The sequence below is a fragment of the Cetorhinus maximus genome, chromosome 1 (assembly GCF_964194155.1).
Source record: "Cetorhinus maximus chromosome 1, sCetMax3.hap1.1, whole genome shotgun sequence".
NCBI classification, from domain to species: Eukaryota; Metazoa; Chordata; class Chondrichthyes; order Lamniformes; family Cetorhinidae; genus Cetorhinus; species Cetorhinus maximus.
Window position 1 is genome coordinate 191,373,501 of NC_135879.1, and position 23,925 is coordinate 191,397,425.

At 45.6% G+C, this 23,925-nt stretch overlaps 1 protein-coding gene across 5 annotated transcripts in view; it reads left to right on the forward strand.

The window, feature by feature from the left end:
* Positions 1-23,925, forward strand: part of kiaa1328 (KIAA1328 ortholog) — a 275,580-nt gene that overhangs the window by 215,172 nt on the left and 36,483 nt on the right. The window contains exon 11 of one of the 5 annotated variants that reach the window (XM_078551406.1): positions 14,160-14,290. The exons of the other annotated variants lie outside the window; for them this stretch is intronic. Coding sequence (XP_078407532.1) covers positions 14,160-14,196 — 37 coding nt within the window. The 3' untranslated portion in view covers positions 14,197-14,290. Of the gene's footprint in view, positions 1-14,159; positions 14,291-23,925 lie in introns of those variants that run through there. 5 annotated transcript variants of the gene reach the window in all.

Below are 23,925 nucleotides of genomic sequence, written 5' to 3' on the forward strand. Positions count from 1 at the left end.
ATATTTCATCTCTTTTCTATTTTTCCTTAGTTCTGATGAAGAGTCATTTGGACTCAAAGCGTTAACTGTATCCCTCTCTGCAGATGCTGTCAGACCTGCTGAGTTTTTCCAGGTATTTTTGTTTTTGCTCAGGGATTCAATGTTTGGCTAGCACTTTCGGCGAACCCACTGTTGTTCTTTGAATAGTGCCCTGGAATTTTTCACATCCACTTGAGCAAGCAGGGTTTTGGTCTAACATCTCATCCCAAGGCCTGTACTTTCAACAATGCAACTGTCCCTCAGCACTGTTGAACGCACAATCTTCTAACTTTGAGACAAGAGTGCTCCCAACAAAACAAAGCTGATACTTCATTTAGCTGAACCCTATAGAACCAGTTTGCACTGCAGGGGGAGACCCACAGCATTCAGGAAGCCTAGCAGCTTTAGCTGAGTGGGCTGCTGTAGGGCGTGGGGGAGACCTCCTTAGGAGGCCTCCATGGCCCATTGGAGGTGCCCCCTCACCAGGCCCAGCCCTCACCTCTGGTCTCTTGAACACAGTTCTCCCACTCCCCTCACACACCTCGCCGACACCCCCCGTCCCCCCCGCCTCCCCACTCCAACCCTGGACTTAAACGGTATCCTGGCCATGGTGCAATAGCCTGGAGACTCCACAAATATCCCCATCCTCAATGATGGAGAAGCCCAGCACATTAGTGCAAAAGATAAGGCTGAAGCATTTGCTACAAACTTCAGTCAGAAGTGTCGAGTGGATTATCCACCTCTGCCTCCTCTGGAGGTCCCCAGCATCACAGATGCCAGCCTTCAACCAATTCGATTCACTTCAAGTGATATCAAAAAATGGCTGAAGGCACTGGATACAGCAAAGGCTATGGGCCTTGACAATATTCCGGTAATAGTACTGAAGACTTGTGCCCCAGAACTTGCTGCGCCCCTAGTCAAGCTGTTCCAGTACAGCTACAACTGGCGTCTACCCGGCTATCTGGAAAATTGTTCAGATATGTCCTGTACACAAAAAGCAGTACCAATCCAACCCAGCCAATTTCCACCCATCAGCCTACTCTCCATCATAAAGTAATGGAAGGGGTCATCAATCATGCTATCAAGTGCTACTTGCTTAGCAATAACCTACTCACTGACACCCAGTTTGAGTTCCGCCAGGGTCACGCAACTCCTGACCTCATTATAGCCTTGGTTCAAGCATGGAGCTTGAACTCCCAAGGTGAGGTGAGAGTGACTGCCCTTGACATCAAGGCCGCATTTGACTGGGTGTGGCATCGAGGAGCCCTAGCAAAACTGGAGTCAATGAGAATCAGGGGAAACCTCTCCGCTGGTTGGAGTCATACCAAACACAAAGGAAGATGGTCATAGTTGTTGGAGGTAAATCATCCCTGCTCCATCACTGCAGGAGTTCCTCAGAGTGGTGTCCTCAGCCCAACCATCTTCAGCTGCTTCATCAATGGCCTTCCTTCCATCCTAAGGTCAGAAATAGTTTTGTTCGCTGATGATTGCACAATGTTCAGCACCATTAGCGATTCCTCAGATGTTGAAGCAGTCCATGTCCAAATGCAGCAAGACCTGGACAATATCCAGGCTTGGGCTGACAAGTGGCAAGTAACATTCATGCCAAGTGCTAGGCAATGACCATCTCCAACTAGAGAGAATCTAACCACCTAGATTTTCAATGACATTGCCATCAGTGAATCCCCCACTATCAACATCCTGGGGGTTACCATTGACCAGAAACTGAACTGGACTAGCCGTTTAAATACTGTGGCTACAAGAGCAGGTCAGAGGCTAGGAATAGTGTGACGAGTAACTCATCCCCTGACTCCCCAAAGCCTGTCCACTGTCGACAAGGCAGAAGTCAGGAGTGCCATGTAATACTCCCCACTTGCCTGGATGAGCGCAGCTCCCACAACACTCAAGAACCTTGACACTGTCCAGGACAAAGCAGCCCACTTGATTGGCACCACATCCACAAACATTCACTCCCTCCACCACCGACACATACTAGCAGTGTGTAGCATCTACAAGATGCACTGCAGGAATTCATCAAATCTCCTTAGACAGCGCCTTCCAAACCCACCACCACTCCCATCTGGAAGGGCAAAGGCAGCAGATAGATGGGAACACCACCACCTGCAAGTTCCCCTCCAAGTCACTCACCATCCTGACTTGGAAATATATCACAGTTCCTTCACTGTCGCTGGGTCAAAATCCTAAATCCTGGAACTCCCTCCCCAACAGCACTGGGGGTGTACTTACACAACATGGATTCCAGCGGTTCAAGAAGGCAGCTTCCCACCACCTTAAGGGCAAATAGGGATGGGCAATAAATGCTGGCCCCGCCAGTGAAGCCCATATCCCGTGAATGAACAAGAAAACCTCCCCCCCGCCCCACTAAGTCCTGACCTGACCCAAAATTCTCCCCCCACCAATCCTATCCATTTTTTTTCAAAGTACATTTCTGAATGGGTTTTTTAAATTAGCATTTCAAGAGCTGCCATTGTTATTTTACAGCTCATAGGTTCCTAATCATACATACTGGATGAGGTGGCATGTTGGGGATGAGGAGTGGGTGGGGTTGCTTGAGGGGTAAGGGCTAGAGGGCCTTCTAACAAGCCCACCTTGGCACTCACCCACCTCGGTGGCTGTATCCGACTTGCTTCCAAGGTTGGCAGGCCTGACACGATCCTGTCCCCACCTCACGGAGCGAAAATGTGCGTGCGGGGGCATTTATATGGAGATGGTTTGCCGAGTTGGGAAATTCACCAACTCTAGCTTCCTACCTTGTTAGCAAAAATCCAGCCCTTGGTGTCTGTTGTCTGTTTCCTTATTGAAAGCATGAAATGAATGATATGGAGACTTTCATTTAAATTAGATTAAAAATAGGTATTTAACCTTTAAATGCTCTTTGTCAAGCATCATAATTGGCATTTCTGTGTGTCATTTGACAGATCGCTGTCATCAGTTTCCATTCTTTATCGAAGCTGGCCATGTCTTGCATGCATAGAGTAATCTGGTATGTGGTTCTAACGTGGCTGTGGAGCCCAACTGCAGACCTGCGTGGCTTTCCACAGTATGGGCAAGGATGAATTGTCTGATTTTTGTTGGGACTGTTCGGTCTTTCTAGCTTGCCTTTTGTCCGCAGCTGCCTGTATTCTTTGTTGTTCGAAGGAAACAATGCCACTATTTGAGATTGCTCCCCAGTAGTGCTTTCTTGTGCATTTTTCTCCCAGTCTTTGGTCGACATGCCACATTGCCTGAGGTTCAACTTCAAGGAGCCCTTGAAGCTTAATCTTGGCCTATCCCACAGACGGTGTCCATGTTTGGTTACATGACTGCCTTAGGATTTGCTGACATGTTTGCTTCATCTGAGCTGGGCTCTGATGATTAGCGCTTTAATTCCAGACATTTCTGCTCTTTGAAGTACCTCAGTGTTAGACACTTTGTCCTCCCATTTGATGCCCATGAAGTTCTTGAATGTGTGACCTGTCCAACTGCTTAATATGTCTGGAGTAGTTAGTCCATGTCTCATAGATATATAGGAGGGTAGGCATTACCACAGCTTTGTATACAGCAAGTTTTATTGCAAGTTTGATTGCTCATTTCCTCCAGTGTCTTGCGTAAATGGGGAAATGCTGAGCTTGCTCTGACAATTCAGTTTGCCACCTCGCTGTCAATGCAGACATTTCTGGAGAATGTGCTTCTGAGATAGGTGAAGTTATCTACAGCCTTCAGGGTTGTGTCATAGATAATTATAGTAGGTAGGGTGTAGTTAGAATTTGCTGGTGGTTAGCAGAGTATCTCTCTCTTCCTTAAGGTGATGGTTAACGCATAGTCGTCAGCCGATTTTGAAGGGCAATCCATGGTACTTTGGAGGCCACGCTCATAGCGTGACATGAGGGCACAGTCAGTCATCGGTAAATAGCAATTCCAGTATCATCATCTCTGATACCTTAGTTGAGGATTTCAGTTGTCTCAAGTTGAAGCAATTGCCATTTGTTCTGAATTGGATGTATATTCCATTCACATTTCAATCAAATACCCAGAAAGTATGGCAGCAAAGAATATAATGAAGAGCACAGGGGCCATGATACACCCCTGCTTCACACCACTTATGTCAAAGGAGCCACTGCATTCACCACAGTCCGTGCCCCTGGCCATCATTCCATTGTGAAACTGCTGTATCAAATTTACAGCTGTCATTTGTCTCTCCCAAGTTTGTGGGATCTTGATGCCGTGCTAGCCTCCAGGACTGGCTATACTTCAGAACTGATTACAGCTCCAAGTTTGGCTAAGATTTTCCACAAAGCCTCTCTATTTATTGTCTCAAAGGCTTTTGCCAGGTCAACAAAGACACAGTAGTGCCCCATCTGTTGTTCGCAGCATTTCTCTTGTATTTGCCGAAGGGTAAAAATCATGTTGCAAGTGCCCCTACCTTTCCTGAACCCACTTTGACTTTCTGGCAGTATAGATTCAGCAATGTGGCTTACCAGTCTGTTAAGTAGAACTTTTGCTAGAATCTTAGCAGCTATCACAAGCAGCAAGATTCCTCTGTGGCTGTCACACACAGGTTTTTGTCCTTCTTCTTTATACAAATGAACTCTCTAGAAATGGTTTGTTTGTTGATCCCACATTCTATGATATAATTGTGCCAGTTTGATGGCGAGCTGGGGTCCCCCAGATTTGTAATTTTCTCCTGGGACCCTGATTAAGCATGGAGCTTTCTTTGAGGGTGTGGTTCTGATAGCCTTGTTATTCTCCACAACAGAGTTTTCTGTCCAGGTTTTCACATTTGGGACAGCCTGAAAGCTTGTCTATAGCTGCCCCATTTACAGTGGGTGGTCAGTTAAACACAGCCCCAAAGTGTTCAGCCCAGTGCTCTTTGATAACTGTCCTGTCCATCAGGAGAGAATCCCCATCAGTGCTGAAAACAGGTGAGTTGTTGTGTGAGGGTCGACCATTACAGCCTTCAGGGCTTTATAGAAATTCCTCATGTTCTGCTGATCAGCATAGGCTTGAAGCTTTATGGCTGTTTGACCCACCATGCATCCTGCATTCCACACAGCTGCTTTGCAGGTTCATTTTGCTCTCCTGGAGTAATTTCTTAGCAGAGGATATATTTTTGTTACCCAGCCATGTGGCATATGCTGTATTTTTCTCTTGTTTCTTAATTTGATCATTGTTTTCATTAAACAAACCTTTGTCGTTTCTTTTCTGTTCCCCAAGTCATCATTGGCAGCTCCCAGAACTGTTGATTTGAAGGTTAACCATGTCACTTCAACATCATCACTTGTGTTTTCTGCAGAGGATGGCTGTTCTTCAAGCCTGAGCCTCAGTTGTTCACAGCACTCTGCGGTTGCCAGTTTCTGCACATCTGGCTTTTTTGAAGGTCTTGTGCATCTCACCTTTATGGTGAGATATTAAATTTCATCTTGAAGTATAGCATCCTATGGTCTGTAGGGCACTCAGTTCCTCTCGTAACCCTGGTGATCATAACATCTTTTATGTTGCTCTGCCGGGTGATGGTAAAGTCAATCTGATGCCAGTGTTTAGATCTTGGGTGCATCCAAGTGTTTTTGTACTTTTGCCTTCTGCCTAAAGATAGTGTTGGTGATTGACGTATTTTAGTGGATGCAAAGACTCGGGGGAAGCATGCCATTGCTGTTACATTTCCCCACACCTTGCTTCCCCAGGACACCATCCCAAGCCTGATGGTCAGCTCCTACCCTTGCATTGGAGTCCCCATCACAATGAGCTTGTCCTCCTGTGGAGAATTTGCAATAGCTCATTCCATGTCCTCATGGAATTTGTACTACTAGTCATTGTTGGAACGTATGCACTGATTCAGCAGACACTCTTTGAAGAATAAGGCTTACAATGCATTACTTCCATTGAGCATTATGTACTGTGAAGGACTTGCTTCTTCCACTTTCCCCCATATGTGCACATTTACATTCTTCATTGAGACAATCCTGATTTCAAAGCAAAAAGAACATAACACTGTTATTTGCAGACATTTGTTTTATTTATTAGAAGATCTCCTAAACAGCAATATCTCATCACACACTGACAATTTGAATATGAATAATGTATTAGGCTGGTAGTTACAACGTAATTTGCGGAAGATTATGACAGAATGCTAAATGCATTCTGATTATTGCATTTATTGATTCAGTGGAATGCATTAAAGGTCTGTATTTGTGACCATGCAAAATTAATATCACTTAGCCTCATCATATTTAAAGTCCCTTGGAAGTACAGATTAACAATCCGTCAGACTGTGCTTGCAACAATGAAATATAGTTGAAAAGAAATGGATTTAGTCCATCATCATTTCTCAAATACATTTCTAGTTTAACAATTATATTGCATATCACTAATTGGCACTGTATATTTAGAGAGTTCAGGAGATAAAACATCAAAAGTTCAGGAGATAAAACAGCGACAGTTCAGGGGATAAAACAGCGAGAGGTCGAGAGATAAAACAACGAGTGGTCAGAGATAAAGCAGCGAGAGTTCGGGAGATAAAACAGCTGAGAGGTCGGGGGATAAAACAGCCGAGAGGTCGGGGGATAAAACAGGAACCCCGTCAGAATTCGAAAAGGCTGACAAAAGTGACAGTGCAAAGCAGAGAGCTGATTGGTAGGTAGTGGGTAAAGTTGTTTCTTTCCACTTTAAAGCTACATTATGGAAAGGTAAGAGTTCTAGCTTTTTTAAAAGAAAGAAACTTAAATAATTTTCTACTTGGCTTAAGTTTAGGCTAAGGGTATTTTAACTAAAGGTATGGCAGGGGAGCTCAGTCCCGTGTGATGCACAGCCTGCCGAATGTGGGAAGTCTTGGATGCCCCTGGCAGTCTGGATGACCACATCTGCAGGAAGTATCACTAGTTTGACCAGCTTGAGTGCCGGATTTTGGAGCTTGAGCGTCGGCTGGAGGCACAACAGTGCACCCGTGAGGCTGAGTTACATGAATAGCACATTTTTAGATGTGGTAACCCCGCAGCAATCAGAGAAGGAATGCGTGACCAGAAGAAGGGAGGCAGACGTGTAGTCAGGAAAGCCCCAGAGTGCATCTCACTCAAGAACAGCTTTTCTGTGTTGGAAAATGGTGAGAGTGAGGGTTGCTCTGGGAAGTAGAGCCCAGCTGCACAAGCGGGGAGGAGAAGGAAAGGAAGAGCAATAGTGGTGGTAGACTCAATAATGAGGGGTACAGACAGGCGTTTCTGCGGCTGCAGACGTGACTCCAGAATGGTGTGTTGCCTCCCTGGGGCCAGGGTCAAGGATGTCTCTGGCTGCATGGCATCCTGAAGGGGGAAGGGCAAACAGTCAGAGATCGTGGTTCACATTGGCACCAAAGACATAGGTAGAAAGAGGGATGAAATCCTGCAACAAGAATTTAGGGACCTAGGTAGCACAGAGAAAAACAGGACCTCAAAGGTTGTAATCTCCTCGTGCCACGTGCTAGTGAGTATAGGAATAGGCGGATAGAGCAAATGAATGCGTGGCTGAAGAGTTGGTGCTGGAGGGAGGGCATTAGAATCCTGGATCACTGGGTCTGTTTCTGGAGAAGGTGGGACCTGTACAAGTCCAACGGGTTGCACCTGAACCGGAACGGGATCAACATCCATGTTGCTGGTGGGGGGGGTGTTTTCTAGTGCTGTGGGGGTTTAAACTAATTTGGCAGGGGGGTGGGATACGGAGCAAAGGTATGGTGATGTAAAGATAAGTATAGAAGAAAAACCAAGTCAGCCTGGAAGGCAGAGTGCATATAGTCAAGTTAAGTCACAAGGGAGAATGGCAATGCTGGATGGCATTAATCTTAATGCAAGGAGCCTTGCGAGTAAGGTAGGTGAGTTGAGGGTGTTAACACATGGGGATATGATATCATTGTTATCACGGAGACATGGATGAGGGAGGGGCAGGACTGGCAGCTCAATATTCCAGGATATAGAATCTTCAGGCGAGACAGAGATTTGTTGGGGGGGGCAGGGGGGTGGGGGGGCGGGATTTGTGTCGCAATATTGTTCAAGGAGTCAATTACTACAATAAGGAGGGATGATATCTTAGAAGGTTCCTCAAATGAGGCCATATGGGTAGAACTTAAAAACAAAAAGGGGGCAATTACATTGCTGGGAGTGTACTATAGACCCCCAAACAGTCAGGGAGAGATAGAGGGGCAGATATGTAGGCAAAAGTAGGGGACTTCAACTTCCCTAATATTAACTGGGATAGACAAAGTGTGAAAGGCTTAGAGGGGGCAGGATTCGTAAAATGTATCCAGGAGAGCTTTTTAAGCCAGTACGTAGAAAGTCCTACAAGAGAGGGGGCGCAGGTCTGGACCTAGTTTTAGGGAATGAAGCTGGGCAAGTGGGAGAAGTGTCAGTGGGAGAGCGTTTCAGTAATAATGACCATAACTCAGTAAGATTTAAAGTAGTTATGGAAAAGGACAAAGATGGACCGGAAATAAAGGTTCTGAATTAGAGAAAGGCCGATTTTAATATAAGACAGGATCTGGCCAAAGTGGACTGGAAGCACTACTTGCAGGAAAATCTACATCAGAGTAGTGGGAGTCATTCAAAAAAGGAAATAGTGGAAGTGCAGGGCCAATATGTTCCCGTAAAGGTGAAGGTGGGACCAACAGGTCCAGAGAACCCTGGATGTCAAGGAATGTACAGGATTGGATAAGGAAATAAAGGGAAGATACTGAGGGCTCAAAACAGTGGAAGCCCTAGAGGAGTATAGAAAGTGCAGGGGCTTACTTAAAAAAGAAATTAGGAGAACGAAGAGGGGGCATGAAAAAAAACTGGTGGGTAAAATAAAGCAAAATCCAAAGGCCTTTTATAAGTATATTGGGGCAAGAGGATAACCAGGGAAAGATTAGGACCCATTAGGGACCAAAGTGGCAATCTGTGCATGGAGCCGGAAGATATTGGTGAGGTTTTAAATGAATACTTTGCATCTGTCATCTGTATTCACTACAGAGAAGGATGATGTAGATATAGAAATCAGGAAGGGAGTCTGTAATATACTTGAACAAAATACCATTGAGAGGGAGGAGGTATTAGCGCTTTTAACGGGCTTAAATGTGGATAAATCCCCAAACCCAGATGAGATGTATCACAAGCTGCTATGTGAGGCAAGGGAGGAGATTGCCGGGGCCCTGACATTAATTTTCAAATCCTCCCTGGCCACAGGAGAGGTGCCAGAGGACTGGAGGACAGCAAATGTGGTACCATTATTCAAGAAGGGTAGTAGGGATAAATCAGGGAACTATAGGTCAGTGAGTCTAGCATCAGTGGTAGGGAAACTTTTGGAAAAATTCTGAGGGACAGAATTAATCTCCACTTGGGGAGGCAAGGATTAACCAAGGATAGTCAGCATGGCTTTGTCAGGGGGAGATCATGTCTAACAAATTTGATTGAATTTTTCAAGGAGGTGATCAGGTGTGTCAATGAGGGTAGTGCAGTTGATGTAGTCTGCATGGACTTCATAAGGCTTTTGACAAGGTCTCGCATGGGAGACTGGTCAAGAAGGTAAGAACCCATGGAATCTAGGGTGATTTGGCAAATTGGATCCAAAATTGGCCTAGTGGCAGGAGGCAGAGGATAATGGTCGATGGTTGTTTTTGTGACTGGAAGCCTGTGTCCAGGGCTTGGTGCTGGGTCCCTTGCTGTTTGTAGTGTACATTAATGATCTAGAATGAATATAGGAGGTATAATCAGTAAGTTCGTAGATGGCAATGTTCCAAATGCATCTTTGTATTACAAGCCATTTAAGTCTATCATACAACATCTTTTTGAATTTGAAATAATTTTTGGAATGTGATCATCACTAGCACGGCTGGCGGCTATCGTCCATTCCTTGTTTGCCAGAAAAGGAGGTAGTTGGCCACCTGCTCCACCCACTGCAGTCCGTGGTGAAGGTGCTCCCACAATGTTGTATGTATTTCTTTGTAGGTGTTTGATATAACTGCATGACATGCTAGCCTACTTTAGGGGGAAGTTAAGAGTCAACCACAGAGGTGTGGAACTAGAATCACTCATAGGTCAGAATGGGTAAGAGTGGCATGTTTTCTTCCCTAAAGGAATTAGTGAAGTCAGTGTAATTTTTTTTGGCAATATGACAGCCTTGTGGTCAATTTTACTGATTCCAGCTTTTTGGTCCAGAATTTTATACTGAATTCATATTCTCAAACGTAATCTAACCTTTCCCGATCTGTTATATCTGTATTTCTGTCTTGTCTCTGAGCATTGTTTTCTTCTGACTCTTGCTCAGCAACAGCCATTGCAAGTATCATTCTTTTTCCTTAAAATATATTTAACTTATTCACAATAATTTTCATATTTTACACCATCAGCTTAGCTTAATATCTGATTGTGCCAACTATCTATTCTGTATAAGTTCCTGCTATCTGAGAAACAACCCATTATCCCCAAAGTCAATTTGTTGACAGCATTTTGTTTTAATATCCACTCTTTAATGTCCATTATCTTTTTAATTCTTTTCACTTCTCCAATAGCACTGAAAGCAACCCAGATATAACACTTTTACACACCTTAACTTTGTGCTCTTTTAATTCAACAGGCTTTCGTCCCATGATATAGTTTTTCTCCATATCCACTATCGATACTGGTTCAACTTTCTCCAACCTTATTAGACCACAAGCCCATATTTCTGTATCCTGTATCCTTGCATTGAAATGTATGGGTCCAAGTATATAATCTAAGATAACATTAAAGTGTAACTTGGAAACTGCTGCATTACTGAATGCAATTTCCTTTACCTCTGATCAGTACTGTATGCCTGTTCCAGTGGTTCAGGTAGATGTTAAAAATCTTGGGGCATTATTGCAAAAAGAGTAGGGAGTTCTTCTTGCATTAGCATTCCCTTAAATATCGAAAAAAAAATTAACCATTTGTGGGACATTGCTGATACATACTTTGTTTACATAACAGCACTGCACTCCAAACAAAATTCACTGAAAAATTACACAATACAATAACTTGGATTTAATGCCTTTCCTGATCATAGGATTTCTCAAAGTGCTTTACATCCAATGAAACACTTTTGAAGTAAAGAATGCAGCAGTCAGTTTGCGCACAGCAAACTCACAAACAGCAATGTGATAATGACTACATAATCTGTTTTTATGATGTTGATTGAGGAATAAATATTGACCACGACACCAAGGATAATTCCCTGTTCTTCTTCAAATTAATGCAATAGTGAGATCTTTTATGTCTATCTGAGAAGTGGTTCATTTTAATATTTTTGAGGCAATGTTAAGTTCTGGAAAGATTAAAGTTTAACTGTAGAAAATAGGATAAATGCAATTAAAGCAGCTTGGAGATCATTGAACGTAAAAGGTTAGGGCCACGTTAACTTAAGGGGTTGATAGCTAGAAAGGCAAGATCTTAAAACAGCAGGTGGGCTTACTTAGCTGGAGAGCTGGAGGAGTGATGTCTATCTACACTGCTTGCAAAGAAGAACAGTCCAGAGAGATGTTTTGTTTTGGAAGTTAGAGCAAAATTAGTTTAAAAGCATTCAGTGAACCCTGAAAGGCTATAGTGTCATGGAGATGGGTGGAGCTTAAGAAGGTTCCCTGGTTTCAATTTATCTGAGTGTTCTGCAGCAGGGGAAAAGGCTATACCGAAAGGGTGCTGTTGTTGGCAGGCTCCAGGCAATCAGGGCTCAAAGCAGCCCTGGGAGCCATTGCTGCAGCTGTTAGTTGCAGTTTGGACCTCATGTGGTTTGCAGCTCAATGAGAAGCCCTGAGAGTTGTTAGTAGGCTCCAGGCTGTTAGTGCTCAGGAGAAGCCGTGGGGAGCTGAGAAGTTGGAGGAAGGTTGCTGGTTCTGTGCTGGAGGCGGTTATGGCTCAGAGAAGCCCTGGGAGCCAGTTATAGCTTAGTGCAGCCGGGAGACTGGAGTTCGTAGAAACCCAGGGGCAATACCAGCTTACTGAAGCTAGTGATCTGCGTAAGAGTTGGAAGTGTGCTGGTAATTGGAGGTGGCAGTGCAGCTTTGTGAGTCCTGTGTAACACAGTCTCAGGAGGAGAGATTGAACCACCACGAGGTGAACAGTCATTGAGGCAGTGGCATTTGAGGGAATTCAGAGGCTAGATCTTCGAAAGTGAAGAATTGGAATCTTATGTGAGGGAGACAGTTTTAACAAGATATTATGACTCTCAGTGATCACTGACCTCTGGGTGGGTTGCTGAGAAATCCGTGGGATCTGTCTTGGTCACATCTGCCATTTAATGTGCCTTGTGGCATGTTCAAGCATAGTTTGTCTGTTAATTTGTAGTTACCTCATGTTAATTCTGAATGTTAGAGTATAATTGACCTGCTGCCTTTATTCTTCTAGGTGGTAGAAGTTACAGGTTGGTGAGGTGCTGTCGAAGAAGCCTTGACAAGATGCGCAGTGCATCTTGTTGGTATTACATCGGATATCTAGCACAGAAACAGGGCATTCAGCCCAATCAGTCCATACTAATGCTTATAGTCCACTTGAGCCTTCTCCCATCCTTCCTCATCTGAATCTACCATTGTAATCATCTATTTTCTTCTCCCTCATATGTTTGTCTAGTTTCCCGTTAAATGCATCTATGCTGCTCACCTCAACCACTCACTGTGGTGGCAAGTTCCACATTCTCACCACTCTTTGGATGAAGAAGCTTCTTCTGAATTTCCTATTGGATTTCTTGGTGACCATCTTATATTAATGGCCTCTTGTTATGCTGCTCCCCACAGAGGAAACATTCTCTCTGTGTCCACCCTATCAAAAGCTTCCATAATTTTAAAGACTTCTAATAGGTCATTCCTCAGCCATCTTTTTTCCAGAGAAAAGAGACCCGGCCTGTCAATCCTTTCCTGATATGTTGACCCATGTATTTCTGTTTTCATGCTTGTAACTGCACCCTCTACAGTGCCTCTAAACCCTTTTGATAATATGACAATCAGAACTGCACCGTAGTATTCTAAGTGTGGTCTAACCAAGGTTCAATACAGGTTTTGCATAACTTCCCTACTTTTCAATTCTACTGCTGTGGAAATAAAACCTAGGCCGGAATTTTCCATTCCTATTGGCGGCAGGCATCATTGTGGGCGGGGAGGGGAACGACAACATGGCTTGAGGGCGAAAAATCAGTTTCATGTCGCTGTGAATTTTTATACATTTGCATCGAATTATAAGTCCTGCTCCCCAGAGTCATCCCCCTATAATGGCGTGACTTCAGAACGATGTGCTTCATAACAGCGTTTAAAAGGCGTGCACCTGCAAGTTGAATTTCGAGGGGAATTTGGCGGTGAGTGCGCACTAACATTGCACGGCACTCACGAGGGTCACCTGTTTGACTTCAAGGAAGAGCTTTCAACCGAGGGCACAGGCAAGTTGCTTTTCCCAGCTGGCTGACAGTTTGGTGCTGGGGCAAGGGCTGCACTGCGGTTGGGGCGAGGTGCTTGGGCAAGGCGACACGGTCTGATGGTAGTGCACAAGCACTGTGGAGTTGTGGGGAGGGAAGAGGCCACGCATTAGAGAAACTTTGTATAAAATGAGCATTCTTCCGCAGCTGAGACAGTTCAGGTGCAGCTACATTGACATGCTTGGCGTCAGGCCTCTAGCTTATCTGCCCACTCAAGTAACGCAGAGGCATAAAAGTGCCTCCAAATGTTCCTGAATGTTTTGCCCCTTGGGCGCAGACTGCAAATTAATGAGAGTTTTAGGGGCTGCAGGACAATTGGACGACTGGGCAGGTTGTGCAATCTCCTTGCCAAAGCTAGCCATGGAGCAGTCACTGGTGGAGGCGCTCACAACCCCTTGAAATGTCTTCATTCAGGTTTGGACCAGTTTTCCCCATAGTTCAAGCTAACAGTGCAGCCTTGCAACGCAGGTTAGTAGAATGCCTGTGCCTAAGCTGAGAACACAGCATGGAGTCCAGTGGGCAAAGTGCCGCCAATCAGCCAGGTAAAGTGGGGCAGAGGTGATTGGGGTTTTGGGCAACCATGCAGTGCACTAAACTCTGGCCATCCATTTGGCAGCACTCTCTGGCATGCGTTAGGGGGCCTCAAGATGGAGCCAGAAACGCACTCGTAACCACGAGAGGTCCCTAGGAGACCAATGTTAACCCATACATTTCTCGCATTCATCTTGCAGGAGGAGTACATCAGGAGCACCAAGCCTGGTGACCTAGTTGTATCTTTCATGGCTTACAGGGAGCGAAGATGAAGGAGAAGAGAGTGACGGAGGTGCCTGGCTGGGCAGAGGGAGGAGCAGCGCCCTCAAGGAGAAGGGGCCACTGGGGCTCCTGCGCATGCTGCTGAAGAGCCACAGTGAGCCGTCACAGGTCAGCGCCTTGCTAGACCCAGGATCAGAAGAAAGGTAATCGCAAAACTCTATGGATTGCCCTCCAATGCTTTCGTTGCCCGTTGAAATTTGCCACCATCCTGAGACTCCTGCATGACAACATGACCGCCACCGTCCTGAGTGGAGGATCTGAAATTGACACCTTTCACATCCGGACTGGGGTCACACAAGGTCCTGTCATCTCTCCCACCTTGTTCACCATTTACCTGACTGTCATCGTCCACCTCACCTGAGATGACCTTCCACCTGATGTCAGCATTCAGTATCGTCTGGATACCTTGGTCACTTCCGGGCAAAAACAAAATTCACCACCATGGACATCCAGGACCTTCATTTTGCGGGTGACTGCTGCGTGATCACTCACTCTGTACAGGACATGGAAAGGACGATTGACCTCTTCAACACCTCGCATAAGAGGCTTGGCCTGTCCTTAAACATCACCAAGACGAATGTCCTTCACCAACCTTCCCCGGCCAGTTAAGCATCCTCTCACCATCCACATAGATTGGGTGGCTCTGGAGTATGTGCAGCACTTCCCTTATCTCAGCCAGCATTGAAGCCCTGTTTCTGCGGAACCAACTCCAATGGACGGGCTGTTGCGCCCAGATGCCCGAAAACCGCCTCCCTTGGTAGGTTCTCTCCTCACAGCTCTCCGTTGACCAACGCTCAAAGGGAGGCCAGAGGGAAAGGTATAAGGATACGTTCAAGGTCGCCCTAAAGCACAGAGGCATTAATACCACTGACTGGGATGAGAATGTTGCTGATTTCTCGGCATGGCACTATCTGGCCAATCAAGACCCAGGGTCTGCAGACGCCACTTGTCATTCCTGCAGATGACCGAGAGCCAATGTCGCCGAAGCCTGCGCATGTCCAGGGAACTGTTTGGTCACATATGCCACGTCCTGCAGGATTTGGCATCACAGGGATTTGGAGGGCATCCACTGCCAGTGGCTGCGAAAGTGACCGCGACACTCAATTTTTACGCCAGTGGCTCCTTCCACGGCTCCATAGGTGACCTCTGTGGGATCTCGCAAGCTTCCACACACAAGTGCATCCAGGAGGTCATGAACACCATATTCGCGAAGTCAGGCAGCTTTGTGCCTTTTGCATGGGATCAGGCAAGCTAGGAAGCAAAACCACTGGGATTTGTACAGATCTCTGGTTTTCCACATGTGCAGGGTGCCATCGACTGCCCCCATGTGGTGCTTAGATCTCCGTGGCAACAAGCAGCGCAGTTTGTGAACCGCAAGGGCTTCCGCTCGCTGAATGTTCAGCTGCTCTGCGACCACAGCAAATGCATCCTGCAGGTCTGCGCATGATTCCCAGGGAGTGTCCACGACTCCTACATTCTCAGGACTCAGATCTCTGACATCTTCCAGGGTCCACAGAGGCTGCAGGGTTGGCTTCTCAGTTCAAGAGCTACCTGCAGAAGATGTAGCTGATGACGCCCATGCAGCAGCCTCAGACTGCAGCAGAGCGAAGGCACAATGAGGCTTATGCTGCAACTCACACTTTGGTGGAGCAAACCATTGAGATGTTGAAAATGAGGTTACGGTCTGGCGGAGCTCTGCAATACAATCCACAGAGGATGTCACGCATTGTTGTTGACTGTTGCGCGCTACACAACCTGGTGCTGCAACGGGGAGAGGAGCTGCCTGAAGAGGAGATGGAGGAGCAGCTCATCTCCTCTGCTGAGGATGGTGATGAAGGTGCTGATGTCCTCAAAGGCAGGGATGACAGCAATGAGGCCATTGCATTATCAAGTCGAGGCAGGCGTGCTCGGGAGGCCCTCATAGCTGTTGGATTCATGGAGGATGATGACGGCATGCAGTGGGGACGCTCACATAGCTTATGTGAATGCCTGACTCCTGTCTTGCTGATGGCAGCTTGCTTGGGCTCTGTGAACAGGGTCATTATCATGGAGATGCAGCAGGAAACTTTAACTTCTCCTGATCCTATGGCTTCCTTCGTGAACTGAACCCTTCAGGACCGCACTGTCAGCAGACAGACATGCTGGTGAGATGGGGCATCAGCTGGACCTCAAAGGTGCTGGGATCACAGCGAAAATGACGGAACTCTGCTGTTGGCCCAGGATATTCTGGCAGCAATGATAAGCCCCATTGAGGTGCAGGCATGACTGATGTGTCCAGTGACTATGAAGGCACACCATCATAGAAACATAAAAAATAGGAGCAGGAGTAGGTCATTCAGTTCTTTGAACCTGCTCCTCCAAACAATATGGCTGATCCTCTGTCTCAATGTCATACTCTTGCTCTTTCCCCATACTCCTTGATGCCTTTAGAGTTCAGAAATCTATCTATTCCCTTCTTAAATCTATTCAGTGACTTGGCCTCCACAGCCTTCTGTGGTAGAGAATCCCACAGGCTCATCACCCTCTGAGTGAAGAAGTTTCCCCTCATCTCAGTCCTAAATAGTACCCGGAGACTCTGACTCCTTGTTCTAGACCCCTCAGCCAGAGGAAACATCCTTGCATCCAGTCTGTCCATGCGTGTCAGAATTTTACAGGTTTCAATGAGATCTCCTCTCATTCTTCTAAACTCTAGTGAACACAGGCCTAGTTGGCCCAAGCTCTCCTCAGAATACAATCCTGCCATCCCAGGAATCAGTCTGGTGAGCTTTCGCTGCACTCCCTCTATGGCAAATATATCCTTCCTTAGGTAAGGAGGCCAAAATTGCACAATATTCTAGGTGTGGTCTCACCAAGGCTCTGTACAGCTGCAGTAAGACATCCTTGCTCCTGCACTCAAGTCCTCTCGCAATGAAGGCTAACATACCATTTGCCTTCTTAACTGCTTGCTGCACCTGTATGCTTGCTTTCAGTGATTGCTGTGCAAGGACACCCCAGGACATTTCTCAATCTATCACCATTTGAATAATACTCTGCCATTCTGTTTTTCCTACCGAAGTGGATAACTTCACACTTATCCACGTTGTACTGCATCTGCCATGTATTTTCCCACTCACTCAACCTATCTAAATCACCTTGAAGCCTCTTAACACCCTTCACACCGCTCACATCCCCACCAAGTTTTGTGTTGTCAGCAAACTTGGAAATATTACATTTGGTTCCCCCCATCCAAATCATTGACATATATTGTGAATAGCTGGGCCCAAACACTGATCCCTGCGGTACTCCACCTGTCACCCCCTGCCACTCCAAAAAAGACCCATTTATCCCTACTCTGTTTCCTCTTTGCTAATCAATTCTCAATCCGTGCCAATATATTACCCCCAGTCCCATGTGCTTTAATTTTACAGACTAACCTCTCATGTGGGACTTTATCAAAAGATTTCTGAAAATCCAAATACACCACATCCACTGGTTCTCCCTTATCTATTCTGCTTGTTATGCCCTCAAAAAAAAACTCTAGTAGGTTTGTCAAACATGATTTCCCCTTCATAAATGTACGTTGACTTTGTGTAATCCTGTTGGTATTTTGTAAGTGTCCTGTTATCACATCCTTTATAATAGACTCTAGCATTTTCCCTCCTTCCTTTTTTTAAATAGTGGGGTTACATTTGCCATGCTTCAATCTGCCAGGACTGTTCCAGAATCTACAGAATTTTGGAAGACAACAACCAACACATCCATCCAGTATTTCCATGGCCACCTTCTTTAGTACCCTGGGATGTAGATTATCAGACCTTGGGGATTTATTGGCTTTCAGTCCCATTAATTTCTCCAGAATATTGTTTTAGTAATACTAATTTCCCTCAATTCTTGCTTCTCACTAGACCCTTGGTTCCCTAGCATTTCTGGGAAGTTACTTGTGTCTTGCTCTGTGAGATTAAAGTAGTCCGATCTGAAACTAGGGTCCTAAATCTAAACAAAGGAAATTACAAAGGTATCGGGTGTGAGTTGGCTAAGATAGATTTGGGAACTTCATTAAAAGGATAGGCAACGGCTAATATTTAAGGAACGGGTGTATGAATTGCAACAGTTATAAATTCCTTCCTGGCGCAAAAACACAAGAAAAGCAGCCCAAACATGGCTAACAAAATAAATTAAGGGAAGTATTTGATCCAAAGAGGAGCCATATAAAGTTGCTAGAAAAAGTCGCAAGCCTGAGGATTGGGAGCAGTTTGGAATTCAGCAGAGGGCCAAGAGATTGACTAAGAGGCGGGAAAATAAAATATGAGTGTAAAATTGCAAGGAACATAAAAACAGACTGTAAAAGCTTATATAAGTATGTAAAAAGAAAAAGATTAGTGAAAACAAATGTAGGCTCATTACAGTCCAAAACAGGAGAATTTATAATAGAGAACAAGGAAATGGCAGAGCAATTAAACATTTCAGATCAGACTACTTCACTTTCCATCCTAACTAAGAATTCTATCATGTTATGGTCACTGTTCCCTAAAGGACCCCACACAACAAAATTAATTAAAGGCAAAATACTGCGGATGCTGGAAATCTGAAATAAAAACAAAAAATGCTGGAAAAACTCAGCAGGTCTGACAGCATCTGTGGAGAGAAAGACAGAATTAATATTTCGAGTCCGTATGACTCTTCTTCAGAGCTCTGAAGAAGAGTCATATGGACCGGAAACGTTAACTCTGTCTTTCTCTCCACAGATGCTGTCAGACCTGCTAAGAATATTAATTAATCCCTTCTCATTGCACAATCCTAAATCTACAATAGCCTGTTCCCTAGTTGGTTCCTCAACACACTGGTCTAAAATACCATCTTGTACGCACTCCAGGAATAATACCACCACAGTATAATTGCTAATTTGGTTTGCCCAGTCTGTATGTAGATTAAAGTCACCCATGATTACTGTAGCAGCCTTGTTACATCTCTAATTTCCTGTTTAATTCCGTCCCCTACCTTATCACTACTGTTTAGAGGTCTATAAACAACTCCCACTAATGTTTTCCACCCTTTGTTGCTTCTTAGCTCCACCCAGACTGATTTTACATCTAGATTTTCTGAGCTAATATCTTCTCTCACTATTGCACTGATTTCGTCCTTAACTAACAACGCCACCCCTCCTCCTTTTCCTTTTTCCCTGTCCTTCCTAAATATCGAGTACCCCTGGATATTCAGTTCCCAGCCTTGGTCACCCTGCAGCCATGTGTCCATAATCGCAATCATATCGTACCCGTTTACATCTATTTGCACTGTTAACTCCTTTACCTTATTGCGAATGCTCCATGCATTCAGATACAGTGCCTTTAGACTTGTCTTTTTAATGTTTTTACACATCTTTTTTTGTACTCTGGCCCTATTTGCTGCCAGCCCTTGTTTCCTCTGCCTTCCACTTTTGCGTTCTACTTTTCTGTCTTTCATTCCTAGCTTTGTTCCCCTCTCTTGTGTCTCCCTGCTCAAGTTCCCATCCCCCTGCCAGTCCAGTTTAAACCCTCCTGCACAGTACTAGCAAATACCCCTGTGAGGATATTGGTCCTGATCCTGCTGAGATACAGCCCATCCAGCTTGTGCAGGTCCCATCTTCCCCAGAATTGGTCCCAATGCTTCAGGAATATAATCCCTCCCTCCTACACCGTCTCCCCAGCCACACATTCATCTGGTCTATTTTCCTATTCCTGATCTCGCTAAGACGTGGCAAAGGGACTGGTCCTGAGATTAGTACCTTTGAGGTCCTGCTCTTTAATTGATTTCCTAGCTCCCTACATTCTGCTTTCAGGACCTCATCCCTCTTTTGGTACCTTAATGGACCACAACCTCTGGCTGTTCACCCTCCTCCTTCAGAATGTCTTGCAGCCGCTTAGTGACATCCTTTACCCTAGCAACAGGGAAGCAACATACCATCCTGGCGTCACGTCTGCGGCCGCAGGAACGTCTACCATTATGATTGAATTCCCTATCACTATTGTTTTCCCACTCTTTTTTCTCCCCCCCCCCCCCCCCTCCCCCCCATGCAGCTGAGGCACTTGTGACGTCATGGATTTGGCTTTTGTTGCATTCCCCTGGGAAACCATCTCCCCCAGCAATATCCAAAACGGAATGCTTCTACTCTGTCTGGCAGTCACCCGTTCCCTTTCTGTCTGTGCACTCTTTACCTGCGGTGTGACCACCTCACTGTATGTGCTATCCACGAAGATCTCATCCTTGCGGATGCTCCACAGTGACTCCAGCTACAGCTGGAGATACTTCCTGTACGCATGGTCAGCTTGGACTCTGGAAGTGTCCCTGACTTCCCACATCGCATAGGTGGAGCATTCCACTTGGCCCAGCTCCCCTGCTATGACTTACCCTTAAATTTCTCCCTTTACTTTTACATTCTCTAGTTTAGGGAATATTAACGACAGAAGAAACACACGCCAGATCCTACTTACCAAGGCCGCTGCTCTTCTTACTGAGGAAAGGTTGAAAATGAAACGATCACCTCCTTCCCCTCTTCAGTGAACTTCCTCTCTCACCAAACTTCAACTTAAGCACACTATTGCAGTCCAAAGCAGCACTCCAATGTAGACAAAAGCAGCATAGGTAGATGGCTTGCTTTTAAGCTGTCCGAATCTAGCTTCTGGAAACCTGTTTAAACCAGTTAACTAATTAACTAGCTGCAGCTGCAAGCAGCGCCTGTAGAACCCCTGTTTTAAAGCTACACTAAAACTCACCTTCTCCCAACCTAAAGAGCAACTTTTAGTTAGTTGCTAAATTAAAGAAAGATTAAACTTTAGATAGAAATTAACCCTTAAAGTCCCTCCTTCACCAAACTCCAACTTAAGCACTCTAATGCAGCCCAACACAGCACTCAGTGTCCTGGGCACCTTGCACAAAACACAGGAAGGAGGCCCTGGACTGAGACACCTGCCTCTATCTTGTGCAGGAACCAAGCTTTCACCTCAGGCTGACACAAACACTGCTCATTATAAGAAGGAGCCATAAACAGGATGACATTGTTGGGAGTTTATTTATAATAGTGAACATTCTGTACAAGTGGTTAACGCCTGTGCCCACACGATGAAATTACATTTCCTTAACCTTCCTAACATTCTCGCTGTGTCTTGGTGCTTTCCCCGACATCCACAGCAGAGATGGAAGCAGGCTGCTGCACCCTGCCTGTGAAGACCTTGGTGGGCGTCCTCTGGAGGGTCAAGACCTGGAGGGCTCTGGCTTGCTTTCAGGTACTGCTGCACCCTCCCTGGCCTGTGGAGCTGAAGCTACTGGGATCACAGGAAGAGGGGGTTTAGATAGGCCGGACACTCCTGGAGTTACCTGGATGGATGGCCCCGGTGTGTGCATCTGCTGCTCCTCCTCCCTAGGCTGCCCAAGGGCCCCTGGCTGACTCCTTGAGGAGAAGGGGAAGCTGGAGTGAGATTGAGCTGCTCCGTAGCTCTCCCACGTTAACACCGTTGGAGGCCAACTATTGCGTCAGCGATGTAGTTCAGCCAATGCAGCAATGCAGGACTGATGTCCTGGATCAAGATTTCCATGGTGGCCGCCGTCCTACCAGTGTTGACTTTGGTGCGTTGGCATGCTGGCGCTATCACCACGGACTGGAGGCTGATGGACTCCTCCATCGTGCCTTGCAATCTGAGGAGTGCAGCGGACATTCCTTCCTGATGTTCCCGAGCCTGCCTTCGCAGCTCCAGCAACTGAGATATGACCAAGTCCAGCGGCTCCTCATATGACTTGGACTCAGCAAGTTTGTGGCCTCCAGCAGTCCTCCGAGTGCCGGAAACCTGGAAAGTCCCTGCCACCGCCTGCTGTGAATCAGACTGTGCGATGTGCTCACCAGATTGTGACCCTGAAGCTACTGTAGAGCTAGGTCTCACCAAGGTGTGTGCCTCTGTGCTGGTGGAGGGTGTGGGTGAGCGCTGTGATGCCTGCGAAAGTAAGGACAATTGGTGCATGGCAGGGGACTGTGGAACAGGGGAACTGACTCACAGCATCATTGTCTGATGGATGTTGCACTGCTGGATCCTCACTTAGTTGAGCTCTGCTGACCTCTCCATTAGCACAGGAACAGTCCAGATCTTTGCCAGCCAGCTGAATGACCCTGTTTTCAAATCTGTTAGGACCTTGATGTCAGGCATACCTCCACCTCTCCTTTTGTTGTGTGTCAGCTTGTCCTGCATGAATACAGATGGAGTGTAAGCAGGACGCCTACCAGACCAGATGATAAGGATGTCTGCCACGTGTGGGTGGTGAGTGGTGCCATGGACAGGAGGAGGACACGATCCGCAGGGGAGATGAAGGTGTGTGTGTGCGAGAGTGAATGGTGATGTCCCTTGAACTGGCATACCTGTGGATGTGTGATGGACTTGTGAGTGTGTGAGTTGAGAGTGATGAGTAGAGTGACTTAACCTGGTGGAACAGAGGAGATCACTCATCCTCTTTCAGCACTGGGTGGCTGTCCTCTTTTGCAGGGCGTTGCCGCTGACCACCACTGACACTGCCTCCCATGCTGGATTTGTCACCTTGCTTGCTAGCCTTCGCCCAGACCGGGGATAGAATACTTCACAGTGGGCCTCCACTGCATCCAGTAGGCACTCAAGGGAGGTATCGCTAAATTTGGGGGCAGCATGTTTCCTCCCTTTGGCAGCCATGACTTTCTAGCAGCTTCCGATGCTTTAGAGAGAACTAGCTCTGTGCAGGGCCTTATTTATTAGTATAACTTGGGGCATCTTATCAAAGACATTTTGAAAATGCAGATAAATTACTTTTACTGCGTTACCATTGCCTACTCATTGTGTTACATCCTCAAAAAATTAAATAAGTTTGATCAAACAGGATTTTCCCTTTTGAAATTCTTGCTGACTATTCATTATTATATTCACATTTTTGATATTCTTCTTTTCTCTTCTTTGGTAAGGATTTCATTATTTTTCCTACCACTGACGTTAAGCCCATAATTCCCTCGACATGTTCTGTCCCCCTTCTTAAATATAGAAATTACATTAGCTATCCTCCAGCCTTCTGGCCCTACATCTTTTTCTAATGAATTATTGAATATGAGTAGCGATGCCTTTGCTATCTCTTCCCTACATTCTTTCAAAATATGTGAATGTAATCCATCTGGACCAGGGGCTTTATCGTTTTGTTTTTGTTTAGCTTATTCATTTCAAAGGCATGTATCTCATTACTCATCTCATCATTCAAGGTTATGTCATGTCTATCTGTTCTATCTCCTTGGTAAATGCCAAAACAAAATAAGTATTTAATATTTCTGACATCTCTCAATCATTACCTGTGGTATTATCCTGTCTATCCTTTAATTGTCCTATTCCCATCACAGCCATCATTTTTTTTATTGGTGTGCCTGTAAAATATTTTACTGTTGTTTTACTATAATATTATGTTGTATTTTACTATTATTGCTGTTCCTTGATAATTTAATTTCAGAGTTAATCTTTACCTTCCTAATTTTTTTTTCACTTCTCAGCTATTCTCTTCACATTGCAGCCACAGTGTGTTGGTGGTGGTGCAAGTGAATGTATAAGGTGGTGGATGATGCATCAATCAACTGGGCTGCTTTGTCCTGGATGGTATTGAGCTTCTTGAGTGTTGTTAGAGTTGCACTTATCTGAGCAATGGAGAGTATTCCATCACACTCCTGATTTGCACCTT